The sequence below is a fragment of the Delphinapterus leucas genome, chromosome 1, assembly GCF_059928025.1.
Source record: "Delphinapterus leucas isolate spDelLeu-1000000601 "Yukka" chromosome 1, BTC_Dleu_Yukka2, whole genome shotgun sequence".
Classification (NCBI taxonomy): domain Eukaryota; kingdom Metazoa; phylum Chordata; class Mammalia; order Artiodactyla; family Monodontidae; genus Delphinapterus; species Delphinapterus leucas.
This window is the reverse complement of record NC_143129.1, coordinates 189,952,255-189,975,286: the sequence shown is the minus strand read 5'-3', so window position 1 is coordinate 189,975,286 and position 23,032 is coordinate 189,952,255. Positions and strand designations below refer to the sequence as shown.

Genomic DNA, 23,032 nt, shown 5'->3' with positions numbered 1-23,032 from the left:
GGGGCCTCCTCCAGGACGTGGTGGGGATGGAGGACTGGGGGCTCGTAGGGGAGGAGCCTCGGTGTCCCCGCGCCCCCAGAATGGAAGGGCCACCTGGGGAAGCAGTTTTCAGGGGTGGCAACGGTTCAGGAGCAGAAGTGCTCCTCGTGGACACCAGCTGCATGCCGTCTCCAGGCCAGGGCTCCCCCACTGGACCCTGCTGGGCTGGACACTGGGCCTCCAAGAAGCCCTTGAAGAGAGCCCTGAAGAGGCATCTCTGGAGCAGAGGGCTGCGGGTCAGTGCTGACCAGCCTCGAGAATCGGCGGGTAGGACAGGCCTGTGGCTCTAGCTGGCGTGAGCCCAGTCAGGGCCACAGACAGGGCCCCAAATCAGGTGCACGGCTGGGGGAAGGGCCCAGGGCAGGCCTCCAAGAACTTCACAGTGGCCGGTTGTGAACCCAGCTGCACACAGGAGCTAGAGGATGGACAGCAGGGCACCAGGGCCTGGGACCAGGGCTGCCAGCCCCACCCTTGTGGAAGACACCTGAGCGCCTGTCACGGGTAGCCTAGAGCTGCAAGAGGAAAAGGTCCCCCAGGGAGCCAGGCTGGAGGAATTGGAACCCCTTCCACTCCTGCTGGCTGTCTAGACACTTCACTGCACCCTGCCCCCTTGGCGGGAGGGGGTATGAGTCACTCCTCAGAGCATGGCCCACCCCCAGCTGTTTGCCCCTCAGGGTCACAGCCGGCTCCAGGATCTCAAGGACAGCCTAGCCCAGGTGGGGGAGGCCCAGTAGGGAATGCAGGGGGTGACACAGTGTGCGCCACACACAGGGGACCCAGGTCCGTCCTCTGGCCCCCACCCCCCAGCTCTAGCACCGCATGGGGATGCCCGGGCCGGGGAGGGGGCCCTTCTGGAGCCACCTCACTGCTGCCTGTCACAGCTCAAGCGGGTCATTCCTGAGGCGGGGCTATTTCCAACTGCGGCAGGTGCCACTCCCCAGCCCCGCCCCACAGAGCAGGCCCCAGAGAAGATGCTTGTCCAAGCTCTGAGGGCGGACAGGCCAGCTGAGATACACCCTGCCTGTCCCTCTGCCACAAGCCACAAGGGCAGGGTGCCTGTGCTCCCGGCCTGGGCTAACCCCATGTGACCTGCAAAGGCTCCAGGGCCAACCACTGGGCTGATGCCTGAGGAGCTGGGAAAAAGGGGTTCAACTCTCCCCCCCACCCTTCTCTCCCCCCTCCCAAATAAGTACACAAGACAGTGGTTTGGGTCTAAGAATGATAGACATTTAGACACTGGCGCCAGGCTCACGCCTGACCAGTGCCACGCCAGGGGCGGGCAGAGCAAGGACAAAGAGGTAGGGAGTGGGCGCTGCAGGGGCACCAGCCAGGCTGCTGGTGTGAGGGTCGCTGGTGGCTGCTGGGGGAGGGGGAGTTCGCCACAGTGACTCCAGATGTGCCGGGTCCAGGACAGCCACAGTCGGGGGCTCACGCAGAGCCGGGCGAGCCATGCTTCACCCCTCCCAGCGCCCAGCATCGTCAGGTGGCTGGCACAGGAGGGAACCTCGGCCAAGATGCTCAGGTCTGCCCGGAGAGGGGCAAGGCCAGCCTTCAGTCCACGGCGAGCGGGTAGGTGGGCAGGGGGCAGCACCCAGCCAGATCCGGGGCAGCTGGCCACTGGCTCGGGGATGGGGTGGCGTGGTGCTGTCCGTCATGCCGTGGTTGAGGCTTGGGATCCAGATCACAGTGGAAGGTCCGGCTGGGCAAGTTGGCATCTATCCTTCACCCTCTGGATATGGCACTGCTCTTTCAGACCCCCAGTCCCCATGGAAAGTCCTCACCAGACACACAAAAGGAAGGGGAGGGAGCCCAGCCCTGGTGAACTACCAGCTCCCCCCGAGGTCAGGGGACACTCACCCCCGGAAACAACAGCTGGACGCTGGGCCGCCTGCCGAGCTAAGTCACGGCTCCCAACTTGTCAAATGCCCACACAGGGAAACACCGCAGGACGCTTCTTACCCAAACTGGATGCTCCTGCAAAGCTTGAAGGGAGGGTCCCCAGGGGGGCTCTGGCCAGAAGCACGCACAAGCTGCCAGCATCGGGGCCACAGACCCTCTTGGACAGCACTGGAAGGGTGGCTGGCTCCCGCAGTGGGCCCGAGATACTAAGGCACGAAGCTACCTAAGCCCATTGGGGTGGGGCGGGGAGAGGACAGGCTCCAAGTGGCCCCCTTGAGTCGGAAAAGCACACAGTGACCAAGCCATAACGACAGCCTGGTTTTTTCCAACGCGTCACAGACTGGAGGCGCAGGGTGACGGCCCGGGGGTGCCAATGGCTCTTGCGAAGAGGGTCTCTGTGCTCTGACGGTTCCCCCCAAGGGCTCTGGAGAGCGGGGAGAGCCCTGCACGCGGCTGGCATCTCCGCTCAGGCCCAAGGGCCAGTCCCGAGCTGGAGTTTGGGAGGCGGCTGCTCAGCTGGAAAGGTCGTGCGGTGATTCCAAGGCCCTGGGAAGGGCCGGCCGGTGCCCCATCTATCTCCAGCAGGCCCTGCGTGGAGATCCTCAGGATGGAGCGAGAGCGGGGAGGGGAGAGCGGGCCAAGGCCCTGGGGCCTCCCGCACCCTAGTCGGGCAGGCAGAGCCCGGTCTGGCGGGCGCCTCGCACTTCAGGGCTGCCGGCGCAGGCCCGGGCGCCCAAAGGCCGGGTGCATGAGGTTCTCCGTGATGTAGGCCACGAGTAGGCAGATAACCACGAGCATGACGCAGATGGAGCCGCCCACCGCCGTCATGGCCACAACGATCTCCCGCATGCCGGCCGGCTCGGCGGCGAACTCCACGCACTCGGCGGACGCGGCAGGCTCCGGGACGACGGCGGGCTCCGGGGCGACGGCGGGCTCGGCGCGCAGCGGTAGCGACTGCAGGCACAGGCGGTAGCGCACGCCGTCGTGCACGTCGGGCAGCAGGTAGTCGCGGCAGGAGGCGCCGAGCAGCACGCGCTCGCACGGGAAGCGCGTGTAGGCGCCGCGCCACGAGCAGTTGAGCGCGAAGGCGCGCACGCGGCGCGCCTCGGCCGGCGCCAGGCGCCACTGCAGTAGCACGCTGCGGTTGCGCAGGACGCTGGCGCGCAGCGAGCGGCCGGCCGAGGCGTGCGCCGCGCAGGCGGGCGCCTGGCAGCGGAAGCCGCGCGCCGGGCTGCGGAAGCACAGGCGCCCGCCGCCCGCCTCGGGGCCCTCGGGCAGCACCTTGTAGGGGCACCACGGCGCGTCTGCCGACGGCTCCCAGCCCGGCGGCGTCGGGGCGGCCGCGGCGCAGGGCGGCGGCGCGCAGGCGGCCAGCAGCAGCAGCAGCAGCAGCAGTGGAGCGCGCATCCTGCGGCTGGGCCGGGCGGCGGCGGGGCGCGGGCTCGGGGGCGCACGGGCGCGGGCAGTGGGTCACGCCGGCCGAGCCGCCGCTCCCCGCGCTCGCCCGGCTCGCCGCGCCCTCCGCCGCCGCCCGCTCCGACCCGCCCCCGCGCCCCGTGCGCGCTCGGACCCGGCGTGGCGGCGGAGGCGGGGCCACCCCCGCCCCGCCCCTCTTAACCCTCGCCGGGCCGCGGCCCCCCCGGAGGGCGGATCTCGAAGGAGAGGGGGCGGCTGCGCGGGTCGGGAGGGGCCCGCCGCCGGGGCGGCTGTGCCCCTCGGCCTCTCGCCGTGTGAGCGCCCTTCGGAGCCCTGCCCTTTCCCCTCCCCTGCCAGGCTTTTTCCGGGCTTTCCAGTGGTCCGCGGCGGGCTGGGGTCTCGAGTCGTGGCACCCGGGGGCAGCTTCGCGACTCTCCTTGGCCACACCTGGCAAGGATGCCGTGCCTCCAGATGGTGGGGAGCAGCGGCCTGGAGCGAGCGCGCGCAGCTCCACGCCGCCCCATCCCACACCCGCGGTGGGGACCGGCAAAGAAAGGGTACCATCTGTCGTGACCTGGAGGGGGTGAGGACGGAAACTCCTCCGCCCTCAGGGCTTCTGCTCATTTAGAAGTGGACAGCGCCGACCTGGGAGGGGCGCCAGAAAGATGAGACTTCCTCTGCTGAAAACTATTCACTCCGCACTAAAGAGACAGCTACAGGGTGGACCACTCTCGGCTCTAATTAATCCTTCCCCCGCCTCCCCGCAGATATGGCCCTGGGGCAGCCCTCCGGATCGCCCGGGAAGAGGGCCAAGGCTGGACAAAGGGAACAGCCCCGCCACAAGCCCACCTCGTGTAGAGGGTGGGCATCACTACCCGGGGGAGGAGGGACACATACCTTCCCCCACTCCGGTGTCCAGGAGGTCTGAGACCGTAGGCCTTCCATCCCCTCCAGCCTAACCGTCCCGTGCTCAAGACACCTCTCCAGGGCTGGGGGACACGCAGCCAGGACACGTAGCACACCATGTGCAGGGAGCACACCTCTGAGCCCTGGGCAGGGAGGCGAGGAGGGGTCCCTGGCAACTGTCCTGTGGACTGTAGTTTCCCGGCAGCCACTTCCAGGTGCTGTTCTCATCTGGGGGAGAGAGAGGAGGGACTAGGTGGGCTGCAACACTCACTGAGTCCTTGGTCCCCATACACCCATCCAAGGAGCACCCCACCTCCACCCCCGCCTCACTATTTCCTGGTCATCCCCCCAAATTCCAGGTCAGCACCAGATCGCAAGCCCTCTACCAGAGCCTGAAGCCAAGGGTCAGCGGCCCCCTACCCAGACCCAGCACACCGGCCAGAAAACCCTGCCCCCAACACCAGGCCTCTCCAGCTCCCTGAGACCCCAAGCAGGGTCTCCCCAGGCTGCTGCACCTAGTGGGGGAGGCCTGGGGGCGAAGTTTTGGAGAGAGGCACCCCTGGCCCTGCCCCTGGCTTCTACCCCCTCCCCAGGCAGGGAGGGCCCTGGGCTCAGACTCCTGCCCAGCTTTGTGGGGGACTCAGGGGGCAGAAAGTGACTGTGATCCAGGGACCCCGCGTCCTCACCCCGAGCTCCCTGGGGCCTCGACCAGCTTTCTCACACCGGTTTCCCGGGGAAGCTGAGGTCGCTGTGGCCGCTCTGCCCGAGGGGTAGGGATGGGACAGTGGTCAGAGGGTGCCATGCTCTACGGTGGCCCAGGTCTCCACTGCCAGGTCTTCTGGGCCAGAGAGCAGCCAGGTGACCATTCCACCTGCCCACTCCAGAGAGGAGCTGGGCAGAAACGGGACTGCTCAGAGCTTTTGCAGCTGGTGGGGGGTAGGGGAGAGAATCCAATTAGATCCAGCCTGAGGCCTCCCTGCAGAGCCTGATACCCATGCCCTTAGCCTCTTCTGGGGCTGGGGGCTCACCAGGCTGAGCTCTTCCTGGTCTGGCAGCTCCTGGCTAGGTGGAAGGGCCAGGCATGGGGTTGCCAGCTTTGCTGCTCCCCCACCTGGGCATTTTCTCTGTGCAGGGCATCTTTGGGCAAAGAGCAGGGGAGGTGGGGGGGAGGGCTGTGCCCTACGTGTCCCTGTGCAGGATCTGCTGAGCTGCCGCAGGATTGGGGAGGGCAGATGTGAGAAAGCTCTGCTTCCCAGCTGAGGGTTCTGGGCTGGTGAAGCAAACTGTCCCCAGACGGGGGACCCCCACCCTTCACCCCACATCAGGCCCCATACCCACCTCTGCAGCTGCCCCTGCCAGTGGCCAGCGGGCTCGCCGTCTGTTGTCCTCCGAAGGCCCAGTACCAGGGCTTAGCTCTGTGGAGGGGCTGGAGCTCTCTCTGCCACCAGCCACAGCCTCTGAGGAAGGTGGATGGATCCTGGGCCCCTTCCCCTGGCCCCATAGAGACAGCCCATCTCAGATCCTGGACCTACCAGCCCTGAGATCCCCCAGCCAGAGCCCCCGACAGCTCCCTGCCCAGAAGTAGGAGCTAATGGGGTTTGCAGGAGCATCTGGGGCTGCTGTCGTTCCTGCCCCATTAGGGAAGGTGAGGGGGAAGTCAAGGTCAGTGCCCACCTTCCCCAGGGAGCCGACCGTGGCACGAGTGGCCTCCCTCCCACCGGAAAGGGCACGTGGGCAAGACCTCAAAGACCAGATGGCCCACCTTTAAGCTGCTGCCCACCCACCAGGGTAGCTCCCTCACTGCGCAGAGACCCTCCTTCTGGCTGGAGCCAGCTTCCTAGGCAATTGCACTGGAAACCAGAGGATGGAGCCCCGGCTGTGCAGACATGGAAGCCAGTGCTGGGCACAGCCAGGCTGGAGTGAAGACAGGGGAGGGGCAGCAGACAGAGAGGGACCAACACGTGAGCTGAAGGCAAACCCAATGCCCCCACACCCCACATCACGTCGCGGGCGGGTGGCACCTTCCTGCCCCACGCTTGTCCTGACTCCCAGTGCTAGCGCCTCCATTTCCCTTTGGGGGCCTCTATTCTCTGCTCTCAGGCTGTGGGGCTTTGGGTGGGCTCACCCACCTCGCCCAGGGGCTGCTGGAGCACCCAGGCCTGGCCATTCAGACCGTCCCCTTGGCCTCAAGGTCTTTGCCGAAGCTTACGGGAAAGTGTGGTTGCTCTACTGGCAGAAGTAGACGTCCAGCTGCTGATCGAAAGGTATCTCAGGGGAAGAGCTGGTCTGAGAATGAAGCCATCCCCTGAGGGAGGCAAGAAACCTGCCAGAGGGACTTCCCTGGTGGTGCTGTGGTTAAGAATCCGCCTTCCAATGCAGGGCACACGGATTCGATCCCTGGTCGGGAAACTAAGATCCCACGTGCCACGGGGCAACTAAGCCTGCACACCGCAACTACTAAGCCTGCGAGCCACAACTAGAGAGAAGCCGACGCGCCGCAATGAAAGATCCTGCATGCCGCAACTAAGACCCAACGCAGCCAAATAAATAAATAAATACAAAAAATTTTTTTAAAAAAGGAAATAAAGAAACCTGCCAGAGTATTTGCACCAAGTGTCTGGATCCAACATTGCCTGAAGCAAGCCCACCCCTGGACTTCAAAGGCACAGGGGCCAGGAAAGCCCCTCTGTGCAGACACTGGAACACCAGCTTTCTGACCATTGCAACTCAGAGTCCCACCTAGCGCGTGGCCTGCCGGCCCCGCTGACCTTGCCAACTCCACCTTCCACCCCTCCACCCTGACCCCTTCCCTTTCCTAGAACCCCCAGGTCACTCCCTCTGCCTGACATCCGTCCCTGAAGACCTGAGCATCTTCCCCCAGCCCCACCCGCCCCCCACTCTGGCTGGGGTCCAGAGGCCCACCCCCTTCCCCAGCTGTGGACTGTGGACACAGACTGAACCCCAGGGCTCAGCTTCCTGCAAGGGGCCAGCAAGGTGAGGCAGAGACAAAAAGGAAGGAGAAACCATTTCTGTGCAACGAAAACGTGGTTCCCCGGGTCTCCTGTTGGGTGAGCAAGCGGGCACTCGACGTTGGGAGGTCCAGCTGGGGCTGGCCCTGAGCATGGAGTAGGCAAGGAGGGGAGAGGCCTCCATCCAGCTCCCGCAGGCCCGGCTAGGACACACTTCCCTGTCTGAAGGGCCACTTTCCGGTGGTCACCAGCTGTGTGGTTATTTCCTGGACGTTTTCTTTAAATCCCTTTACAGGAAACATCATATCACAACCACAAATAAAAGAAAAGTCAATGTCAGACGGTGTTGGCTTCTGGGCTTCTTGCTTGGAGGCTTCAGACTGACTGTCAAAGTGTGTCTGCAGAAGCCTCCATGGCCTTCACCCTCTCCAAACCCTGCCTGCCGCCCGAGCCCAGCAGTCTGCTGGCCGCCCCCGGCATCCCTGTAGTCCCCCCCGACTCGGGGAGGGGGCGTACAGGTGACTTCACCCAGGTGGCACCTCACTGGTGGGGGTCCGGGTTCCAGGACCTGTGGGAAATGGTTCCGCCCAGCAGGGGAGGTTGGACCAGCCTGAAGCGACAACAGCAACTTCCAGGGAACCCCCTGCCTCCAGACAAGGTGATCCCCCCCCAGCCCATCCGGGCTGGGAGAAAGAAGCTGGTGTTGGGCCGCTCGGACCCTGAGCACGGAGGTCACGGGGACACGCGGGTGACCACTGTGTGGGTTGTTTGAAAAGGAGAGGCTTCGGGGCGGCAGCTCGTCCTCAGCCCCTCCCGGCGGCCTCGGCGTTCACGGTGTCCTCAGGGGCCAGGAACCACTCCCTCTGCTGCCTTTGCATCTCCAGCTGCCGAGGGTCCTCTCTTCCTGCAGGCCAGCCTTGCTCACACCCCAGAGGACCAGGTGGTTTGGGGAGGCGCCCGGACATCCGGGGAAGGGGGCCTTTTCGGGGCGCAGCACTCCCCTCTTGGCAGAGCTGGGCTCTGAGAAGCGGGTCGTCAAGCTCAGCTTGGTCTCTGTGGGGCTGCGTTTCTCACCTGCGGGACCTGAAGCTGCCTCCAGCCACTGGCTGGATGGCTTGGACTGCTGTGTGGCCTCAGGGCTCCAGCGCCCCATCCCCGGTAGGTGAAGCTGAGGGGGGCGACCCGCACCCCATGCCCTGTGAGGGGAGGGAGAGCAGAGGGGACACCAGAGAGAGACTGCCTGGGTGCCTGGGTGCCCCAGGCCCCCCTCCCAGTGCACGCTGAGAGCCTTCATACAACTCACTGCCTGCTTTGCATCTGCAGTGAGGCGGCCGGGGCAGAGGGGGCGGGTGGGCACCCAGCCCCCACTGTTTTCCTGCCCAGACATCCCTGCTTCTCTGCTCCCTGAGGACAGAGATGCCCTGGGCGTTTGCAGGCATGTCCCCAGGGCAGAGTGGACAGGAGGCTGGCATCTGTTTTCTCACCTGCAGACTCGGGAGAAGAAGGTCCTTGTCTCCAGGGCCCCCGCCAGGGATCCTGCCTGTGCAGCTCGGAGCTCAGGGTGGCTGGCTTCTCCGGGCCCCCAGCAGCTCTGTCAGAGCACAGCATGCTGTGGACCGTAAGGGGCAGACCCTGTGCCCGAGGCTCCCAGGACACGCAGGACAGGACCTGGCCTGGGACCTGGCTCCCTTCCCTCCTGGTTCCTAGGTGAGCCAGGAACCGGCAGTACCAGGGGACAGCAGTTGGGTCCAAAGGGACGCCTGACCACGAGCTGGGCAGCAGGCAGGGGCAGGAACTGAGGCTCAGGGGGTCCACGAGGCTGGGATACGGGGCAGGTCCCAGCCGGGGGTCTTCCCTGTGGAGGGACCTACAGGGCTCTCGGTGGGTCCCTCCCTCCCTTCCCGCCCTCCTCACAGTACAGATCAGCACAGGCCTCGGCAACATGATAGCTTTTGCTGAAAATGCATTGAATTGAGCAAAAAAAAGTGGCGAGCAGAGAGTAGAATCTGCTGTGTTGTTTCCAAGGGCCAGAGAGGAGGCCCATGTGTGAGGTCACTCAGATCCCCTCTGGCCCGTTTCTGCTTTTGTACAGATGCCCTCATGGAGCCAGTGGTGGCCGAGGGCCTCAAGAAGGCTGGATGAGGGCTGGGCCTTGCTGATCAGCCTGGGCTCAGGGCATCTGCAGCTCTGCTGGCCCTCATCAGCCCGGCCCCTGCCCACCTCGTCTAAGGCCACTTTACTGACTGAAAGCTGCCCAGACGCCCTAGGAAATTGCCCGTCTTGTTTACGTTTTCACATGTGTCGGCATAAAAATGCCCACAGTCCCCTCGTTCCCGCTGCATCATCTTCTTTTTCATTCTTAACGTGGAAGAAAAATGGATCGCTCACCACGCCCCATCTGTGTTTAGAAAGGGTGGATTTTGCCCTTCCCTAATCTCTGCAGGCCTGTCTTTCTGGAAGGTGAACTGGGGTGTTCCAGCCTCCGGCCCTGCTTAGTTCCCAGCTGCTGGGGGAGATGGATCCGGAGGGACAGTGACAGGGCATCTCAGGAGCCCCTGCTCTGCTGTGTCCTTGGAAATTCGGGCTCTGGGAATGTACATGTCTCTCCTCTCCAATTAGTGTGGAGAATGGGGATAAACTTCCCCTGTTCTCCTTCCAATGCTATAAGGCTGCCCCCGGGCCTGCAGTTGGCACAAAGGGGCCTCCTCTGACCCCTGGACTTCCAAGAGTGGACCCGTCTCCCCCCACATCCAGCCTCCTGATTGGGTCTTTGCCCTGATAACACTGAATTGACATCTCTCAGTGTGATGAGTCTGCGTGGTCTTCGTGGGCATCCCCCATGCTGCTCTGTGGCCAGGGCCAAAAAGGTGACAGTGCAGGCCTCAACCTTATCTTCACACTTGCAAAATAGACCTTGGCTTCAGGTGTGGCTTGAGGAGCAAATGAATATGCCGGTAGAGGGCTGACCTGTTTTTATAAAAAAATTAATTAATTAATTTATTTTTGGCTGCATTGGGTCTTCGTTGCTGTGCAAGGGCTTTCTCTAGTTGTGGCGAGCAGGGGCTACTCTTCGTTGTGGTGCGCGGGCTTCTCACTGCGGTGGCTTCTCTTGTTGCGGAGCATGGGCTCTAGGCACATGGGCCTCAGTAGTCGTGGCACATGGGCTTAGTTGCTCCACGGCATGTGGGAGCTTCCCGGATGAGGGCTCGAACCCGTGTCCCTTGCACTGGCAGGCAGATTCTTAACCACTGCACCACCAGGGAAGTCCCTGACCTATTTATTTATTTATTTATTTATTTATTTATTTATTTATTTTTGGCTGCATTGGCTCTTCATTGCTGCACACGGGCTTTCTCAAGTTGTGGCCAGCGGAGGCTACTCTTTGTTGTGGTGCGTGGGCTTCTCATTGCGGTGGCTTCTCTTGTTGCGGAGGACGGGCTAGGCACACGGGCTTCAGTAGTTGTGGCACGTGGGCTCAGTAGTTGTGGCTCGTGGGCTCTGGAGTGCAGGCTCAGTAGTTGTGGCGCACGGGCTTAGTTCCTCCGCAGCATGTGGGATCTTCCCGGACCAGGGCTTGAACCCGTGACCCCTGCATTGACAGGCGGATTCTTAACCACTGCAGCACCAGGGAAGCCCCTGACCTGTTGGTTTTGATGAGTGTATGAACCTTGTATTACGTGATGCAGAAGAAATTCATTCGAAAACAAAGTCAAGGCAACAACAGGGTGGATCATGTAGAAGCTGATATCACTGCTCCGAAGTGTCTCCAACCAGGACTTAGCAGCGAAGGGAGAAATTGTTGGGAAGGCCACACAGTTTTTTTAGGTGTCTGAAACATTGATTCATATAGTTTATTTTATTGCTGCATAGTTGATTTGCAATATTATATTAGTTTCAGGTGTACAACATAGTGATTCAACGTTTTTATAGATTATACTCCACTTAAAGTTATTACCAGGACTTCCCTGGTGGTCCAGTGGGTAAGACTCCACATTCCACACTCCCAGTGCAGGGAGCCCAGGCTTCATCCCTGGTCAGGGAACTAGATCCCACATGCCTCAACTAAGAGTTCGCATGCTGCAACTAAAGATCCCACGTGCCGCAACTAAGACCTGGCACAGCCAAATAAGTAAATAAATAAATATATTTTTAAAAATTAAGTAAAGTTATTACCAAATAATGGCTATACTTCCCTGTGCTAAACAGTAAATCCTTGTTGCTTATCTATTTTATACATAGGAGTTTGCATCTGTTAATCCCATACCCCTATCTTGTCCTTCTCCCTCTCCTCTCCCCACTGGTAACCATTAGTTTGTTCTCGTATATGTGAGTCTGATTCTATTTTGTTATATTCACTAGTTTGTTTTAAGATTCCACATATAGGGAATTCCCTGGTGGTCCAATGGTTAGGACTTGCCACTTTCACTGCCAGGGCCTGGGTTCGATCCTTGGTGGGGGAACTAAGATCCCGCAAGACACATGGTGTGGCCAAAAAACAGATTCCACATATAAGTGATAACATACAGTATTTGTCTTTTCCTGTCTGACTTATTTCACTAAGCATAATAATCTCTAGGTCCATCCATGTTGTTGCAAATGGCAGAATTTCAGTCGTTTTTATGGCTGAGTAATATTCCATTGTGTATATATACCACATCTTCTTTATCCATTCCTCTGGCAATGGATACTTAGGTTTGAAACATTTATTCATATTGTTTTGATCACCCGTATGTCAGATGACAGCAAATGCTGTGGGATTTTAAAAAATCAAAAAACAAAACTAATAAGTCAACATCTCTCTTTTCAGAAGGGCACCTGTGCAATTTCTTTGTGAAGCCAGAAGAAAGCTCTGGAATTCCTTCTTCTTCCTTTGTGCAAAAAGCTATGCTAAATCTCATAATTTTGTTGGTTGCCTCACTTGGCGTCGAAAGTCAATTTCCTTTCACACGAATGTGCTGTTTTTTTCTTGAAATCATTATCGTTAACATTACTCTCCCAGCACACACTTCTATGTTGGCTCGGGCTGTCTGTTCTGTTCACTCTGTATCCCCAGCTCCTTCTTCTGTAAACCTGCAGCCACGCCGGCTACACAGGCAGAATCCAGTCACCTGTGACGTAGTTATTTTAAAGTGTCGGGCCCGCTGGGTTGGGAGAAATGGGGAAGAATACAGAATGCCCCCCGCCCCCCCAGCCACGCTAAGCCCAGCAGTGTCCTCAGCTGCGCCCCTCCCCCACCGGCAGCTGACCACGCCCCCTCCTCCGGCCCACCCCTCTCTGCCTGCTCTCCGCCCCTGCCCACCTCCACTCCACGAGGCACGTCCTGGGGCTCAGCCCCCTCTTATGCTCCCGGTTTTTCTGCATTTGGGGTTGCTGTTTCCCTCCTGACCTTTCTCTCAGCTCGGTCATGCATCCAAAATGACGCTTTCTGTATTTTACACCGTTTTCCATTCCAAAATTCAAACGATTTTCCATCGTTTCATTGAGAAGGCCTTTCGAGTGATCGAAAACACCTCGTTGCTGAAAATGAGGCTCTTCCTTCCTAATCGTTGATTTATTTTTGTCAGGGCTATAGCCGACCTGGCTATAACTCGCTATAACAGCGTGTTGGGTGAACCGGCTCCCTCCTGCCCCAGCCCCAGGCACCGCCGTGGTCCGCAGCGCTGGTTCCCTGCACCGGCAACTTCGCGCCCCGGGGGATGGGGGTGTACCCGCCCCCCGCGTTCACAGTTGCAACCTAGTAAATGCTCCCCCTCTGGCCTGAGGGGTGCACGTGGAGGTTGTGTGGCAGCGCCCGTGGATGGAGAACCAGCCTTGGGTTCGGCGTCTAGCGTCTTCAGCAACCGCAGGCATCGCCGGGGAGGGGCGCCTCCCTCCGGCACCTGCAGGAGCCCCGGCCCAGTGCCTCCGGGCGCGTCCGGAAGGGGGCGCGCGGCTGCGGCCCGGCGGGCCTGGCGGCACCGCCACCTGCCGGCCGCGAGGTGAACTGCGGCCCCGCGGACACCGCGCTTCCAGCGTCCGGGAGGTGTCGGGGTCCTGGCCTAAAGAAGTACACGGACTGTCACCTTTTTAACCTCCTCTTTTTCCGTCCCTTTGTGTCCTGGGCCCATGTTCTCTCCGTCTTCCCAATGTGTGCTGCTCAGCCTTTCGTCTATAATGTAAGTTGCACATAGCTCTCCCAGATTGGGGCCTTCTGGCCTTGCTTGTGAGGCAAACATTCTTGATTTTTACATGGAAAAACTAGCACCCTTTATTTATCAGCTCTGGCTTTGGGGTCATGTTGACAAAAATCTTCCCAAGCCTGAGGTTAAGGAGGGATTCTCCTTTGGTTCCCCCAGTCCTTCCATGGTTCTGTTTATTCTGTGTCTAATTTTGGTCAAACTGGGACTTGCTCCGGATTCAGCCGCATTCCTCACATGGTCCCCTTTCCCCGGGGACTTATGAGCCGCTCTGTGCATGAGAGTTCCACAGGGTGTCCTGCTCTGTTCCGCTCTCAGACTGCTCCACCCCGTTCTAATTATCCAGGTCTGAATACGCTCTACCCACCACTAAGGCGAGTACCCCTTCAGGACTTTCATTTTCCAGAAGTCTTCTGGGTGTTCTTGCTTGTTTTTAAAATTTATTTTATTCAAGTACAGTTTATTGACAATGTTGTGTTAATTTTTTTTTTCTTTCTTTTTGGCCACACCGTTTGGCATGCCTGCGGGATCTTAGTTCCCAGTCCAGAGATCGAACCCACGCCCCCTGCAGAGGAAGCTCAGAGCCTTATGGTTTTCTAAGTAAGGTGCCTCCATTTTTAGAGTACAGTTGGATGAATCTCGACAAATGGGCAGCTGTACCACCCACCTCCCACAAAGCCCTGGCAAGCCCTCCCTGCCCACTCCACTCGCTGGAGCCTTGCCAGTTCTTGGACTTCACGCGAATGGAATCGCACTGTCCATCCTCCTCTGTGTCGGGCTTGTTCACTCAGCGTAAGGATGTCCGGACCCTTCAGCTGTTCGCTGCCTTGTAACACCAGGCAGCATCCCGCCGCACAGCTTGTGAGTCATCCCAGGCTGCACGCCTGGCAGGGTTGGCCAATCTTGGATGAGCTGGTTGCTACCAATGTGCATGTTCAGGTTTGTGTGGCTGTGTATCTTCATCTTAGGTGAAGACTTGGGTGTGGTGGAATTTACGGGACATGGGGTAAGGAATATGATTGACCCTGCCACGTCTGCCAGATCATTTTCCTCGGTGGCTGTTTTATAGTTTATATATTTTATATTTCTACCGGCAAGGTGTGAAACCTCTAGTTGCTCCACATCCTGGCCAACACTAGGTATTTTCAGTCTCTTTAAAGCTCGTGAGTGGGTAGTGATATCCCATTGTGTGTGTGCAACTTTTTATTTTGAAATACTTTAAGATTTCAGAAAAGTTGAAAAATTAGTACAGAGAGTTCCCATATACCCTCCATCCAGGTCCTCCTAATCTTCACAACTAACACAGCCTTAGAACAATTCTGAAAAGCAGGCAGCTACCTTTGACACAACACTAGTAACTATAGGACTTATTCAGATGTTGGCCACTTTCCCGCTATGCCTTGGCCCCCGGACCCACGTTGTGTTTGGTTGTCATGGCTCCTTTGTCCACCCCCGTCAGTGCTGGGTCTTCAGTGTTTGCCTGTTTACTGTGACCTTGACACTTTTGCAGGGCATCGGTCAGCTCTTTTGTTGAATGCCCCTTAATTTGGACATGTCTGATGTTTTCTCTGGATTAGAATGAAGTCATACATTTTGGCAAGAGGCGATGTGTCCTCCGGCATTGTATCGGGGACAACACGGCATCCATCTGTCTCATGGCCAGTGACGTTAACCTTGATGCCAGGGTAAGGTGCATTTCTCCATGGTAAAGTCACTGTTTTTCTCTTAGTAATCAATAAATATCTAGTGGGGAGATTCTGAAAACATCCTCTTTCTCATCACACGCCCTCAACACTAATTTCAGCATCTACCCATGGGTCTCGCCTACAGTGATCACTGTGGTGTTTGTCTAATGGTGTTTTCAATTTCTCTCATTCCTTCCCTATTTATTAGTTAGAGTTTTTCAGTTAAGGAAGAGCTGTGCCTTCTCCCCCATTTACTTATTTATTCAATTATTTATATCACTATAGAATCTTAGATATTTAACTTATTCTATGGGTTATAGTCCTGTATTATCATTATTTATTTTCTTGCTCAAATTGTCCAAGCTCAGCCTTTGGGAACTATTTCAATCAGCCCCTGTGTCCTTTTAACATACCTCCATTGGGGCTTCCCTGGTGGCGTAGTGGTTAAGAATCCACCTGCCAATGCAGGGGACACGGGTTCGAGCCCTGGTCGGGGAAGATCCCACATGCCACAGAGCAGCTAAGCCCGTGCACCACAACTACTGAGCCTGCGCTCTAGAGCCCGTGAGCCACAACTACTGAGCCCATGTGCCACAACTACTGAGCCCGTGCGCCTAGAGCCCGTGCTCCACAACAAGAGAAGCCACCGGAATGAGAAGCCCGTGCACCACAAAGAAAAGTAGCCCCAGCTCACCACAACTAGAGAAAGCCCACACACAGCAACGAAGACCCAACGTGGCCAAAAATAAAATAAATAAATTTATTTAAAAAAACCCTCCATTATTTATTGTTAATTTAGGTGAAATTCACAGGACCTAAAATTAACCATTTTAATGTGAATGATTCAGTGGTGTTTCGCACATTCACAATGACGCCCGACACCACCAGTAACTAGCTCACAAATGTCATCTCCCCAAAAGGAGACCCCCACCCATTAGCAGTTTCCAGTTGCTCTCCCTCTAGGCCCCTGGATTTATCCGTTCTAGATATTTCATTTCATATACATGGAATCATCAATATGTAATATTTTGTGTCTGGCTCTTTCACTCAGACTAATACGTTAGAGTTTCCTTCTTGGTGTGACCTGTGTCAGGGCTGCATCCCTATGTGGCTGAATAATACCCTACTGGATAGATGGACCACACTTTGATTATCCTTCATCTGTTGATGGGCATTTGGGTTGCTTCCACCTTTTGGCTCTCGTGAGTAGTGCTGCCGCGAACGCGTGTGCTCAAGTATTTGTTTGAGTGCCTGTTTTCAACTGAGTATTTCCCTAAGAGTGGAATTGCTGGTTATTCTATGTTTAACTATTTGAGGAAGAGCCAAACTGTTTGCCGCATCAACCGCACCATGTTACCTTCCCACCAGCAATGGATGAGGGTACCAATTTCTGCAAATCCTCACCAATACTCGTTATTATTGGTTTTTGAAAAGTCCTTTATAGTTATCCTAGTAGGTGTGAACTGGTGCCTCGTTGTGGTTTTTTTTTTTTTTGCGGTACGCGGGCCTCTCACTGCTGTGGCCTCTCCCGTTGCGGAGCACAGGCTCCGGACGCGCAGGCTCAGCGGCCATGGCTCACGGGCCCAGCCGCTCCGCGGCATGTGGGATCTTCCCGGACCGGGGCACGAACCCGTGTCCGCTGCATCGTCAGGCGGACGCTCAACCACTGCGCCACCAGGGAAGCCCTCGTTGTGGTTTTGATTTGCGTTTCTGTAATTACTCATGACGTTGAGCATCGTTTCATGTGCTGTTGGCCATCTGTATGTGCTCTTTGGAAAAATATCTATTCACCCAGTCTAGTCCTCTGTGCATTTTTTAGTTGGGTTGTTTGTCTTTCTGTTAGGTAAGAGTTCTGTATATATTCTGATTAGCAGACCTTTATCAGATATATGATTTGTAAATATTTCCTCCCATTCTGTGGGTCGTCTCTTCACTTTTTGGATAATATCCTTTAATGCACAAAAGCTTTTTTAAAAAAAATTAATTTAATTAATTTGTTTTTTTGGCATCTCTACCCGGCATGTGGGATTTTAGTTCCCTGACCAGGGATCGGACCCAAGACCCCTGCAGTGGAAGCTCGGAGTCCTAACCACTGGACCGCCAGGGAATTTCCAAATGCACAAAAGCTTTTAATTTTGATGAAGTCCAATTTACCAATTTTTTTCTTTTATTGATCATTCTTTTGGTATCCTATTTGAGAATCCATTTTCAAATTCAAGGTCATATCTACACACTGCTATATTTAAAATGGATAACCAACATGGACCTACTGTATAGCACAGGGAATTCTCAATATTATATAACAACCTAAATTGGAGAAGAATTTGAAAAAGAATATACATGTATATGTATAACTGAATCACTTTGCTGTACATCTGAAACTAACGCAACATTGTTAATCAACTATACTCCAATATAAAATAAAAACTTTTGGGGTGGGAGGGAGGCTCAAGAGGAAGGGACTATATGTATACATACAGCTGATTCACTTTGTTCTACAGCAGACACTAACACAACATTGTAAAGCAATTATACTCCAATTAAAAAAAAAGTCACACACTAAGAATATCTACATGTCTGCATTTAGTAGTTCTTTTAAGGTTTTTAAAAAATTTTGATTTTTGGCTGCGTTGGGTCTTCATTGCTGTGCGCGGGCTTTCTCTAGTTGCAGCGAGCAGGGGCTACTCTTTGTTGCGGTGCGTGGGCTTCTCATTGCAGTGGCTTCTCTTGTTGCAGAGCATTGTCTCTAGGCGCACGGGCTCCAGTAATTGTGGCACACGGGCTTCACTAGTTGTGGCTCGCAGGCTGTAGAGCGCAGGCTCAGTAGTTGTGGTGCACGGGCTTAGTTGCTTTGCGGCATGTGGGATCTTCCTGGACCAGGGCTCAAACCCGTGTCCCCTGCATTGGCAGGGGGATTCTTAACCACTGCGCTACCAGGAAAGTCCCTGCATTTAGTATTTTTAATATAAATAAAATAGTTATTCTGAAAAAAACCCAGAAAGTTTTAAAAAATGATAGAAAAAAATTCAAGATCGTGAAGACTTACCCTGTATTCTCTTCTGAAGAGTTTTATAGTGTTAGGTCTTATATTTAGGCCGTTGATCTATTTTAATTTTGTAGGTGGTGTGATGGTGGAGGTCCAGCTTCATTCTTTTGCATGTGGCTACCCAGTTTGCTGAAGAGGAAGTTTTTTCCCCATTGAATGGTCCTGGCACCCTTGTTGAAAACCAATTTGCCATAGATATATGGATTTTTTTCCAGACTCTTGGTCCTACCCCATTGATCTCTATGTCTGTTCTATGCTGTAACCACACTTTTTTTGTTGTTTGTTTTTCTCTCTCTCTTTTTATTTTTAATTTATTTTTTATTTTTGGCTGTGTTGGGTCTCCGTTGCTGCGTGCGGGCTTTCTCTAGTTTCAGTGAGCAGGGGCTGCTCTTCATTGCTGTGCGTGGGTTTCTTGTTACGGTGGCTTCTCTTGTTGCGGAGCACGGGCTCTAGGCACACGGGCTCAATAGTTGTGGCTCGTGGGCTCAGTAGTTGTGGTGCATGGGCTTAGTTGCTCCGCGGCATGTGAGATCTTCCTGGACCAGGGCTTGAACCCGTGTCCCCTGCATTGGCTGGTGGATTCTTAACCACTGGGCCACCAGGGAAGTCCCACAATGTTTTGATCATGGTAACTTTGTAAGTTTTGAGATCAGGAAGTATGTCTTCCAACTTTTTTTTTTTTTCGATATTGTTTTGGCTATTTAGAGCCCCTTGAGATAACATGTGAATTTTAGGATCAGCTTTTCCATTTCTGCAAAAACAGATGTGGGAATCTTAATAGGGATTCCCTTGAGTCCGTAGACAGCTTTGGGTAGTACTGCCTCCTTACCAATATTAAGTCTTTCAATCCAAGATGGATGGATGGATGTCTTCCCGTTTATTTAGGTCTTCTTTAATTGCTTTCCGCAGTAATATGTAGTTTCTGGTCTTTCATCTCTTTGGTAAAATTTGTTCCTAGGTATTTTATTTTTTTTGGATGCTATTGTAAATGGAATTGTGTTCTTAATTTCCTTTTCAGATTGTTCATTGCTAGTGTGTAGAAATAGAACCAATTTTTAAAATAGTATTTATTTAATTTCTGTCTGTGTTGGGTCTTCATTGCTGCGTGTGGGCTTTCTCTAGTTGCAGCGAGTGGGGGCTACTCTTCGTTGTGGTGCGTGGGCTTCTCATTGTGGTGGCTTCTTTTGTTGCGAAGCACGGGCTCTAGGCACGTGGGCTTCGGTAGTTGTGGCTTGTGGGCTCTAGAGCGCAGGCTCAGTAGTTGTGGCGCACAGGCTTAGTTGCTCGGCGGCATGTAGGATCTTCCCGGATCAGGGCTCGAACCCGTTTCCCCTGCATTGGCAGGCGGATTCTTAACAACTGCACCACCAGGGAAGCCCCTATAACCAATTTTTCTGTGTTGATCTTGTATCCTGCAATTTGTTAAATATGCTTATTAGCTGTGGTCATTATGGGAGAATTCTTTAGGATTTTCTCTATATAAGATCAAGTCACCTGTGAATACGGGTAGTTTTACTTCTGCCTTTCCCATTTAGATGCCCTTTCTTTCTTTCTTTCTTTTTCTAACTGCTTTGGCTAGAATTTCCAGTACAATGTAGAATAGAAGTGGTGAAAGTATAGTTTACCTGTCTGTATTCATGTTTTAAGTTTTACTACGAAGAACAAGGAAAGGACATCTGAAAGGCCACTGGCTGTTCAGAAAAGTTGGAAAATTATTGGAAAGGTGACAGAGAAAGCAAAAATACTCTATCATGGGACAGAGAGAAACGTGTCATTGTGATTTTTATTAAATCTATAAACATCTGTTTAATAAAAATTACAATGACACATTTCTCTCTGTCCCTATTTTATTTGTGTCCTCTTTTGTAAAAGTCCTCTTTTGTATATTGAGTACAAAATATTATTATTTTTGATATAAAGAGTTAAGAGACAAGATAAATCCCTGTATCACAAAACAAAAAGAAACATCATGAAAGTATGTTATATGTTTAGCACACATATTGTTTGTTTAATTAGTCCTACTGTTATTACTAATGCCATGTTAGTCATTGTTATTTTGTTTAAAAATAGCATTTATGTAACAGAAAAGTAAATAACACAGAAGAACATATAGTTTCAAAAAGCCCTGTTTCTCATTTTTTATGTTAAAGTAACAACAGTTGTTAGGGGACTTCCCTGGTAGTCCAGTGGGTAAGATTCCCAATGCAGGGGGCCCAGGTTCGATCCCTGGTCGGGGAACTAGATTCTGCATGAATGCCGCAACTAAGAGTTCTTATGCCACAACTAAGAAGTCCACATGCCGCAACTAAAAGATCGTGCATGCTGCAACTAAGACCTGGTGCAGCCAAAATAAATAAATAAATAAATATTTTTAAAAAGTAACAACGGGTGTTATGCTGTGTTGTGTAATTGTTCATTACATATGGTGTTTCTCACACATGCTGTTTTATGTATTGTGCACAGTAGTAAACGTCGGCAGGGCTGTGTCTCTGGCTGGATGGCTAAAGGTTGGTCGGGAGCAAGCCTCAAAGGCACCGCTGCTGGGGGAGCAGAGATCTCGGCAGGTGTGTTTCTCTCTGACCCGAGGGTGGACACGCAGGGGGCCCTGAGAGAGGATCAGGAGAGAAGATGGGAGGGTTAGCCGGGGAGCCCCACAAGGCTTGGGACAGAGAGCAGTGCCCTCATCTAGGGACCATGGCCTGAGCAGGTCACAACTGGTGCCTCACACTCCAGGGTGCCTGCCCCTCCCTGGTAGGCAGGGTTCGCCCACCGCCCGCTTCTGTTTCTGGAAGGAAGAGGCCCAGGCTTCACTCAAGGGGAGAAATGGAAGAGTCTCAGAAGAAACAGAAAAGATGGTCCGCTCTGGAAGGTGGAGGATTCTCCAGCTCCCCTGGGAGGCCTCTGGAGGGGTCCAGGGTGATGAGCCCGCCCAGGTTCACAGCGCTTCCACCAGCTTCCGAGGGCGGAGACGCTAGGTCTCCCTGATCTCTGAGTAACTCCACCTCGGGCTGACCTGGGTCCTCTGCAGCAGCTGGACCAACAAGTTCTGGCCAAGGGGACACCAGCCGGTGGGGCGGCCCTCCTCCCTCTCCCTCCCGGGCTCACAGGTGGGACCTGAGCCTGGGCAGGAGCCCCCATCGAGGAAGCTGGAGCCGCCAAGGAGAGTCAGGCGGGTCCCTGAGTTCTGGGGACCCTGCATCCAGCCCTAGACCACCTCTACTAAAGGGGGAAACGTCCTCTGCCCTTTTAAAAAAAATACTTATTTATTTATTTGGTTGCACCAGGTCTTAGTTTGGGAAGGCGGGCTCCTTAGTTGTGGCATGAGAACTCTTTGTTGCGGCATGCACGTGGGATCCAGTTCCCTCTTCAGGGATCGAACCCAGGCCCCCTGCATGGGGAGTACGGAGTCTTATCCACTGCGCCACCAGGGAAGTCCCCCGTCCCCCGCCTTTTCAAGCCACTTTTATTTGGAGGTGTCCCGACACTCTCAGTTGAGCTGGATCCCAGCCGGTACGGCGGCCCCCTGACAAAGGCTCCAGAGGCAGCAGGGAGTGTGGAGACCAACGCAGACAGAGGAGAGGGGCCTGGATGAAAGGGGTCAGTGCAGAAAGCAGAAGACAGGCCTTTAGAAATCTGTAATTGAACTAAAATGAGAAAAAAAGCTGCACTTAGGAAAGAGTACTATCTATGAGGAGAATCAAAAAAAAACAACACGAACTCAGGTAAATAACCCAGCCATTCTCCACGTCTGTGTGGACACTGACCCGTGTCCTACAATTTAACTAAAATTTTTAAAACCAAATGAACTAAAAGGCTTTATTGACATCACAGTATATTCGAGAATCATTTTAAGAGCATTACAGCTGAAAGAGAATGGCATGTTTACCGTCTTGTCATGCACTATTCTTTTGGAAAAAAAATAGAAAGTAATACAAAGAAATCCTATTAAGTAACTTGGAGCAGCATTTGGAAAAAGTACACCTATTTACAGATTTTTAAAAAATATGGTTTTACCTACATAGTCACAATGTGCCTCTATAATGAGACAAGCCCTTAAAGCTCATGGGATTTTGTAAACATCGTGGCATTCTCACCACGTCATTTCTCAGCATTTTCCATGGGGAGGGTTGATCATCGTGCACGGGACTGATCCCATCAATGTTTCCACACAGCTCGTCAATTCGCCCCCATCTGGACCCCTTCTGCGCTGGACCATTGGTCCATCTGTCCCTCCAGCATCTGTCCTGCTCCATGTGCCTCAAGGAAACCTGTGATTTCCTGCTTTTTCTCTTTCAAGGCCGCTTGCCTTAGACCTCCTCAAACCTCTGACCCTTGCTCTAGACAGCTTGCTCTCACTGTACAAATAATAAATGTTGGAGAGGGTGTGGAGAAAAGGGACCCTCTGACGCTGTTGCTGGGAATGTAAGTTGGTGTGACCACTGTGGAAAACGGTATGGAGGTGCCTCAGAAAACTAAAAATAGAACTACCACTCCTGGACACCTATCCAAAGAAAACTCTAATCCAAAAACGTACATGCACCACTATGTTCACAGCAGCACTATTCACGATAGCCGAGACATGCAAACAGCCTAACGTCCATCAACGAATGAACGGATAAAGACATGGTACATGTGTACAACGGAATATTACTCAACCACAAAAAGAATGAAATCATGCCGTTTGCAGCAACATGGATGGACCTAGAGATGATCATACTAAGCGAAGGAAGTCAGAGGAAAAACAAATACCACATGACGTCACTTATGTGTGGATTCTAAAATATGGCACAAATGAGCTTATCTACGAAACAGAAACAGACCCACAGACACAGAGAACAGACCTGTGGCTGCCAAAGGGGAGGGGATTGGGGGAGGGGTGGAGCGCGAGGTTGGGAT

At 54.3% G+C, this 23,032-nt stretch overlaps 1 protein-coding gene across 1 annotated transcript; it reads right to left on the bottom strand.

Moving 5' to 3' along the window:
- Positions 1 to 1,250: 1,250 nt before the first annotated feature.
- Positions 1,251 to 3,490, bottom strand: FNDC10 (fibronectin type III domain containing 10). The gene has a single exon (XM_022598483.2). The coding sequence runs from the start codon at positions 3,343 to 3,345 to the stop codon at positions 2,644 to 2,646; it is 702 nt and encodes a 233-aa protein (XP_022454191.2). The 5' UTR covers positions 3,346 to 3,490; the 3' UTR covers positions 1,251 to 2,643.
- Between the last annotated feature and the right edge of the window lie 19,542 nt (positions 3,491 to 23,032).

Excerpts from the sequence above, each read along its gene's own strand:
- FNDC10 (XM_022598483.2), bottom strand. The coding sequence starts at position 3,345 with ATGCGCGCTCCACTGCTGCTGCTGCTGCTGCTGCTGGCCGCCTGCGCG.